Source organism: Ctenocephalides felis, unplaced genomic scaffold (assembly GCF_003426905.1).
Source record: "Ctenocephalides felis isolate EL2017-DRISC unplaced genomic scaffold, ASM342690v1 CF-g0.4_SCAFFOLD_00845, whole genome shotgun sequence".
In the NCBI taxonomy this organism is placed as follows: domain Eukaryota; kingdom Metazoa; phylum Arthropoda; class Insecta; order Siphonaptera; family Pulicidae; genus Ctenocephalides; species Ctenocephalides felis.
Genome location: NW_020536999.1, coordinates 823,322 through 832,710, shown reverse-complemented (window position 1 = coordinate 832,710; position 9,389 = coordinate 823,322). Strand labels below are relative to the sequence as shown.

The following is a 9,389-nucleotide window of genomic DNA, read 5'->3' as shown; positions in this document are numbered from 1 at the left end:
GTATTTAAGTAATGTAATATATGATTTAGAAATGGTACAACCTATGTCGATACAAGTATTTCTCTAGAGCAATTAAATGACAAAGAAATTTTAAACACAGGGTTGTTTGAGGTATGTAATTAATTATTTATATTTAATTAAATGGTTGTGGGATTGTACTGGTAAATTGAGTACTGTTTTACTGATAATCTAGTCTTTATAGGAGGCATTATAAGATTCTCTTTCAGGAGCTTGAAGATTCATCAACAGTTTTTAGACATCAGATTTAAGAAGAAATTCCTACCCGATAACAATTATATTTATGAATATATATTAATACGACTAAAAATTTTTGAGATTTTATAGACTTAAATTTCATACAGAATTGGTGAATCATTCATCAGTGTAATAACCCTATTGATATACTATGGATATACTAAAATTTTGCAAATTTCATATATGTGAGTGATATAGATCATATGATATTGTATTCTGACAAAAATTAAAATATGTAATAAAGAAAATTGTCCTTCGGACTCTATTAATAAAATTATGAATGACGAATGAATTATTACATTTTAATAACAAATCCTTCACTACTGTAAATAAAAAGTATTTTACAAACACTTGTATTGAATTAATGAATTTTATACATATATGAATTAATTGATTAATAAGTAGATTAATAGATTAATAACTAATGAATTACTTGAATTCTATCCAATTTTATTAATAAATTCAAATACAAACGTATAAATTCAGTATTTGACAGTTGAAACCAAAATGGATTGCGCGCACTAACCTTAACTGACGTTTAAATGAATTTTATTAATGAAGTTAATTAATTAAATTTGTTTAGAATTTTATGTATGAAAAAATTAAGTGAAATGTGGATTAATAGATAAAAAAACTAATGAATTACTTGAATTCTATCCAATTTTATTAATAAATTCAAATACAAAACAATAAAATCAGTTTTTGACAGTTGAAACCAAAATGGAGTGCGCGCACTATACTTAACTGACGTTTAAATGATTTCTGTGTATGAATTAATTAATTAAATTTATTTAGAATTTTATGTACGAAAAAATAATGAAATGTGGATTAATAGATAAAAAACTAATGATTTACTTGAATTTTATCTAATTTTATTAATAAATTCAAATACCAAACTGCAAATTCAGTATTTGACAGTTGAAACTAGTGTGCACTAATCTTAACTGACGTTCAAATTTGTAAATATTAATTCAATAATAAATTTATAAAATAGCATTGATTTTTTTACTTACTTTCAGTATTTTATACAGTATCTTATTACAATTTATGACGTTATACATTTAATAACAATGCATCCTCTAAATTCCCTGTAATACTAAATTGTCTATAAAATAGTATTTTTTAAGCCCTAGTACCGAATGAATGAATTTTGCCTATGAATAATTGAATTATTGTATGAATGAACGTACAAATGACGAATAATTGATTTTATTACGTTTAATTTTATTAATAGATTCCATTATTTCATTTATAAACAGAGTGCGCGCGCACCAACCTTCAATGACGTTTGACGTTTCACTTAACCTATATCTATTTTTGACATTTCATATATTGACGCAGTTTTAAAACAATTTATATTTATACATGACGTTCGCAAAAGGCTTAAATTTGACAAAATATGGAGTCTAAAATCATATCCGATTTGGCTAAACTATTAAGAAAAGACGGCGATAAAATTCTGAATGAAAAATGTCGACTCACACTCTCTGGACCTATATTGAACGACTTAAACGAAGCCTTTTGTCTAATAGCTGAAAGGGATGTTTATAATACTACTTTTCAAGTTATTCCTGCGAATAATATGAAAGCAGAGATATTTTTAGATTTACAGTTTCTACATGACTTTGTGCAAAAAACTTTGTGTTTGAGTATCACCGAGGACTTGAGTAGTAAGAAGAATTATAATGTTGACATTAGTAAGTTTAGGAATTTAAGGTCTTTAGAAGTGCACAAGATACCTATATTAACAGTGAGAGGCTTACAGAGTTTACGTGCCCAATTACAAAGTTTAACATGCATCCGTTGTGTTGATAATATAAAAGACATATTGTCTTCTTGTGGGGCTGATCACAGCACAGGTTTTGTATGGTCTGAGTTAAAAGAAGCCAAGTTCTCTTACAACTGTTTACAGAGCATCGATTCAAGTCTTGAGTATCTACCGTGGCTCCAAGTACTTGATTTAAGCCATAATCGCATAGTCACTGCCGAAGCCCTGAAATGGCTACCTAACCTCAAATACATCAATCTTAGTTACAATAAACTTGAGGAGATTCCCATGTTTCATGTCGAATCTGGAAGGAAGTTGCAGATATTAAAAATAAGCAATAATGATATTGAGACTATAACAGGTGTCAATCGGTTGGAAGCTCTGTGCGAGTTGGATTTAGCTAATAATTATATTATAGATCATTCGAATTTAGTGCCTGTTTCATATTTGCCCCATTTGAGGTGGCTGACACTTGCTGGGAATCCTCTGTCGTTTCATCCGGAACACAGGAAGCTGACTGCAAAGTATTTGCATAGGAATGCAGGAACTATTAAGGTAGTAAATGACGTAGTTTTTTTAGATGTCAAGTTACAAAATGCATATTTTTAATTTCAGTTCTGCCTGGATCAAATCAAGTTGTCGAAAGTGGAAAACAACTTGACAGGATCCTACAAAATCGCCCAACGTCTCCAAAGATCTCCAAGAAAACATTTGAATTCAGTAAGCTCCACACAATCCAACGAGACCAGTGCCAGCGAATCCACAGCATCAGATATTAGGGTAACAAAATAAAAAATAAACTAGTAGTGTATGGCATCGTGCCTTAAGGCAAATTGCTGGAACTTCCCGTACTAATAATTATTTTCTTTTAAAAAGATTAACATTTTTGAAAAAAATTAGATTTTTGAGAAACTATAAAATTTTGACAAAAATCTACCTTTTTTGAAAAAAAGACTTTTTGAAAAAAAATTTTCTTTCTTTCTTTATTTTGTGACTTTCTTTATTTTGAAATTTTTTGGAAATTCTGAACTTTTTTTCAAAGCAATCGTACTGCTTTAACTGCATAGAGACGAAATATCGAAGCGCGTAAGCGCCGCGCCGCCGTCTAACGGATAAACATTGGTACGAAACCGATAGGAATGTAAACAAAATATATACTTATTGTTAAAATCTCTATAAAATATCTGATAATTGGATGTGCATATGTCTAATGATCATTTTTGACCTCGAAATGGCATTTTTTTTTACTTTTTTCATTAGATCTCCGAAATCGCTAGACCTGCCTTCATGAAAATTTGATCAATTCTTTATTTTGTCAATACAAGTAAAATGTTTTTTGAATTATTCAAATCGGACGCTCCGTTCTCTTAAAAACTGAGTTACCGTTTTTGGCATTTTTTGCCACGTAAATTCGGAACGGCTAGATCTGCCTTCGCCAAAAACTAATCAGCACGTCTTCTTGTCAATACGAATCGAGTGTTTTTTGAATTATTCAAATTGCTTCATCCGTATTCCCGAAATCGTCAACGAAAATTTGTATCCGCTCACACATACATACACGCTCACACACACATACATCCATTTTGTCTAAGGTATGTCGAAATGTTCAGAAGGTTTTGAAACGTAAAGATATATAAATTTTTTTTTGCGATTACTATAACTTGCCCTACGGGAAGTTAAAAATTGAAAAAGTGCTCTCGTATAGTCACGGTCTAAACGCAATTGCAAATAATTCTGTGCGACATTTTCGCTTATACTGTGCTTAGCTTGGCGGCATTTTCACATTTTCAATAGTAGTTTTCACAAAATTGGAAAAGTGTTGCAGTACATAAACAGTCTAAACGCACTTGGGTAACGCATTTGTACCAGAGTGGCACTTAGAATGTGCTTAGACTGGGTCATTTTTGAATTTTTTAAATCCAAAATTACAAAAATATTTTATGGAAAATAAAAAAAGATGTAATATTTGTTTCTTCTCAAAAACAATTGTTTTGTAAATTACAAGCAGAAAGTTTTTTAGATCATTCAAATCGGACGCTTAGTTCACTCAAAAACTGCCGTTTTTTGCACATTTAGCTCTGTATCTTTGAAATGGCGGGACCTGTCTTTGCCAAAAACTAATCAGCACGTCTCCTTATCAATAGGGATCGAATGTTTTTTAAACCGTTTAAATCGGTTGATCGGTGTTCCCGAAATCTTCTACGAAAATTTGTATCCGCACACACACACACACACAAAAATTTAGTTTCTGAGGTATGCCAAAATGTTCAGAAACTTCTGAAACGTAAAGATATATAAAAACTTTCATTTTCGATTTTCGGCCCATTACTATAACTACCCTACGGGAAGTTAAAACTAAATTCCTATTTTTTCAATCTATCACAATTCGTAATTCTCTTCCCAGATATTCGATTCAAGTTTATCTCGTCTCAAGCCTATCAAAACAGTAAAAGTACGAAACGCCATCATAGCAGACCTGGACGACGACAATAATTTAGACAGCGATGGCAATCAGACACGACAGAGTAACAGTTTACATGACAGTACGACTTCTGCAAATGATACATCAGAAGATATGTCTCATCTGGAGACCAAGAGACAGCTGACTGACCTTCGAAGCCAATTTGGAGACGCTTGGCTGCATAGCCAGGGCGGTTCTTTGGTTCAGCATATTTTGGGAATGACACCGATGACTGGAGTCACTGGTGACGGAGGTATGGGGGATGGTAAATGTGGTGCTGAGGATTCGGAGGATGGGGGAAAGGATTGTCAAGGTCAAGGTAAGTAGTAATATATATACATATATATATATATATATATATATATATATATATATAATATAGAATTTTATGATATGAGTGGAACGAATATTAATTGTTTAATATGAACAAAACAGCACTCAGATTTGTTTAACACAACTTTATTTTATGATTACAGACGTTTTGAGACCATGGTGTGTCTCATCTTCAGTGTAATTTCAAAAACAGTTACTTATATACTACACATTCTTTAATAACTTATTTAAATTTCATTTAATTTTTTGGTAACAAAAAACACCAACTATTCCTTGCAATGCTTGACACAGTACTAAAGAAACATATAACACTTACAGAAATATTCTAAACAAATTTGAAGTACTTTCTAGATGGAGACAGAGAGGGTATCATTATAATGTGAACAAAAGGAGTGCTATCGCATACAAAATCGATAAAAATGAAAAAACAAATTAATTTATTGAAAAGAATAAGATAAATGAAAAAATTTATAAATTATTAATGATGTTTATATAAGTGTCATGTAAAATATTTGTGTCGGTTCTTAGATTTATGCTATTGTTAGTCCGAACTATCATTTTTAAGAGACTTTAAGAGAAAGACTTATTTAAACGGAGCATGGCAGAATCAATGTTAATAGTTCGGACTAACAATAGCATAAATCTAAAAACCGACACAAATATTTTACATGACACTTATATAAACATCATTAATAATTTATAAATTTTTTCATTTATCTTATTCTTTTCAATAAATTAATTTGTTTTTTCATTTTTATCGATTTTTGTATGCGATAGCACTCCTTTTGTTTACATTATAATGATACCCTCTCTGTCTCCATCTAGATAAGTACTTCAAATTTGTTTAGAATATTTCTGTAAGTGTTATATGTTTCTTTAGTACTGTGTCAAGCATTGCAAGGAATAGTTGGTGTTTTTTGTATATCAAAAATTAAATGAAATTTAAATAAGTTATTAAAGAATGTGTAGTATATAAGTAACTGTTTTTGAAATTACACTGAAGATGAGACACACCATGGTCTCGAAACGTCTGTAATCATAAAATAAAGTTGTGTAAACAAATCTGAGTGCTGTTTTGTTCATATTAAACAATTAATATATATATATATATATATATATATATATATATATATGTAATTTGAGTTGTTGTTCATTAAATATATAGATAAAATATATTCTTACACTAAATCAAATTAACATATATATCAACATAAAATTCAAGACTATTTATATATCATATATTGTATGATTTGAATTGATGTTGACATATGTATTAACAAAGTCTAATCATCGGACATAACATCAATAAAAACATGAATTTTTTTCAATTTATTTTAAATCCATACGTTTCGGCTATAACTAGCCTCATTCAGTGGAAACTAAAATAAAATTAAAAACAAAAACAATTGAATTGGAGTGAAAAGAAAAAATAAAATAGTAATTAGTACTTACAATTAGTTGACCTTAGTTCAAAATTTTAATAATCCATGGTATCAAGATATGGTAATGCACTACACTATGAATTTATAATACATACAACAACATAACAACAATTCAAAAAAATCCAAAACAGTTTTAAAACTATGTTAGCAGAGCATATTTATACTTTAAAACATAATATGGACTTTTCTAACCCGTCTGTACTACAATTCGAACAAAATTTATTCAAACGAAGAATTATAGAGGGATTTTTTTTTAACTATTCACAGCAATAAAACAATAAATAAACGGAATGAACTCAACACGCTGTGCGACACAAACCTCTTTTATTTAGATAGTATTTCCAAATTTCTCACAAAACAATAAAAACGACGCGCAAATTATTCGCAATTCGTTCCACACATGTGTTAGAATTTTGGTAAAAAATATTTTTTAAAATGTCCCTTCTCCATTATATCTTCAACCAGTTTACGAACAACACACTATCCAATTGTGATTTTTTAAATTAGTATTTTGTGAAAATATTGTGTAATTACAAGTTTATAATACATAGTGTAGTGCATTACCATATCTTGATACCATGGATTATTAAAAGTTCCCAATTTAACACTAAGATTAACTAACTGTAAGTACTATTTACTATTTTATTTTTCTTTTCACTCCAATTCAATTGTTTTTAGTTTTTAATTTTATTTTTAGTTTCCACTGAATGAAGGCTAGGATTATAGCCGAAACGTATGGATTTAAAATAAATGTTTGAAAGAAATTCATGTTTTTTATTGATGTTATGCCCGATTACTAGACTTTGTTAATATATATCTTCTTATATATAAAATGGAGTTCTCGAACAAATGATCCGCTAAAACTAAACGGCTGAACCGATTTGGCCAGTCTTAGTCTTGAAAAATTCGTGCTAATCAGTAGGTTGTCGGAAAGGTGAAATATTATTTCAAAATCGCGTAGAAAACTTTACATTTCTAATTTAAAAATTTTGGACGGTGGCTAATACGTGAAATGTGTGATGTTCAATTACGTTTAATAGGATGTGTTTTACGTGAATATTGTTTAATTATGATTAAATTGTAGTAAGTAGTTTTGTTTGTAGTTTTATTTATATGCAAAAACGTTATTAAACGGGCCGCAAGTGTTACTAAAACTCAAAATATCAACTTTTTTGAAATGTTAATATGAAAATGCACTTTTTGGCATATTTTTCTCAAACACGGTGCTCTGAAAGATCTCATTTGTATAATTATATACTCATTGGTATTTATAAAATATTTTCTACGTTATATTATTTTTTATTTATGTAATTTAATTCAGAACCTAAATTTGGTATCGATCAAATGGACATTTTGTCGAATAACATTTTCCCAGTTATAATTTCCCAGAATTTATCGAAGAATAGATAGTAATATATGAAGGTTCGGAGTTAAGAAGGTCCACCACCGATGTGTCAAAACCAGTAAAATTAAGCATTGTTTAACAACCATATTTGAAAGTAGAGGGAAAAAGATGCATAACCAGCTATAATGATTTGATTCTTATGACTTTGCTATCTGGAGATAAGCGGTATTTTCTTCCGTTGGTAGTTTTTTAGCATTAGTTAAAAATGTAATTATTTTGTAAAATACCTTTAAAATTATAATAAGAATTTAAACCTTCTTGCCACCTGCTCGTTTCAAGTTACCTCGCCTATAGGATAAAAAGGTCTAGATAACAAATTTTTGAAAGACATCAAAAAAGCACATTTTTACAATGATGAAGTAGCTGGCAGTTTACTGAACGTAGTCAGATAATTGTTCGTTCGAAATGTGTTGTTTTTTGTGATATAATTGGTTTGATTATTATAATATAATTAATATTTGCTCAAAGTCAAAATTGGACCTTTGTGCTTTGCCCTGCTCTACATATATACTCTTTATTAAATTTAATTTAATTCATTCAATGTTACTTGAAACTTTTCAAAAAACATGTCAAAGAAAAAATACTTAATTCATTTACTATCTCTCCTCGCAGAAATTTGAAAACTTTGGATAAGCTCAGTAGTATTATTTACAATTATACACAAAATACAGAATCCAAAAAGAATCTGAAAAACTTGAAACGTAATCAATAAGTCGAAAGACCATTAAATACTTGGATTGGATTACACCATGTTTTCTATATTAAGTGAATGAAACTTCCAGTTTGATTGTATTGACAAAATATAGACAAACTAATGGGGTTTTTTGTTTTTATAATACCTCATTGAATATATATACGTGGTGTGTTCAAAAATTACCCGGAATTACTAATAATTAAATTTCGCGGGTCTGGAGTGTCTGATTGTCAAAATTTTTTTTTATTGTGTTGGTATACATGCCCCTAAAGTATGATGAAATTTTCAGCTATATTCACTGTTTACTTTGTCTGTGGTAGTCGCTAAGGTTCGACGTGTTTTTCTGAGCTCGGCGATTTTTACAATGGAAGAATTGAAAAGTCAAAGAATTTGTATTAAATTTTGCGTAAAAAATGAAATAAAGTGTTGCAAAGTGCAAAAATTCACCAGATATGGCTCCGTGTGACTTTTTCCTATTCCCAAAGTTGAAGAGACCCATGAAAGGACGGCGGTTTTCCTCGATTGAAGAAAATCGCTGAGAGTGCTCAAGGACATATCAAAAAGTGAATATCAAGGGTGCTTCGAAAATTGGAAAAAAACGCTGGCATAAGTGTATTATATCTGGGGGGGACTACTTTGAAGGGGACCACATTAATGTAGACGAATAAATAAATATTTTTTGAAAAAACGAAAATTCCGGGTACTTTTTGAACAGACCTCGTATATATATATATATATATATATATATATATATATATATAGCATTCAAACAACACATCTTTATACACTTATAGTATTAATATTTTTGATTCTCTAGAAATTGTTTAGAATATACCTTACTTAGCACAACAACGTTTGCCGGGTCAGCTAGTACATATATATATATATATATATATATATATATATATCATAGATAAAAAGTATATATATATATATATTATATATATATATTTAATATATTTTTTTTAACAGAAACAAAAATGGGAATGCCACTTCTATCGTCTACACCGAAAAATGAAATCAATCAAAAA

General features: G+C 29.4%; 1 protein-coding gene across 1 annotated transcript in view; it reads left to right on the top strand.

Annotated features, from left to right (window-relative positions):
- Nucleotides 1–1,654: 1,654 nt before the first annotated feature.
- LOC113364206 (serine/threonine-protein kinase 11-interacting protein-like) overlaps nt 1,655–9,389 on the top strand; it is a 9,028-nt gene continuing 1,293 nt past the window's right edge. The window contains exons 1-3 of the mRNA XM_026606694.1: nt 1,655–2,578; nt 2,639–2,803; nt 4,428–4,803. Of these exons, the coding sequence (XP_026462479.1) occupies nt 1,655–2,578; nt 2,639–2,803; nt 4,428–4,803 (1,465 nt within the window). The remainder of the gene's footprint in view (nt 2,579–2,638; nt 2,804–4,427; nt 4,804–9,389) is intronic.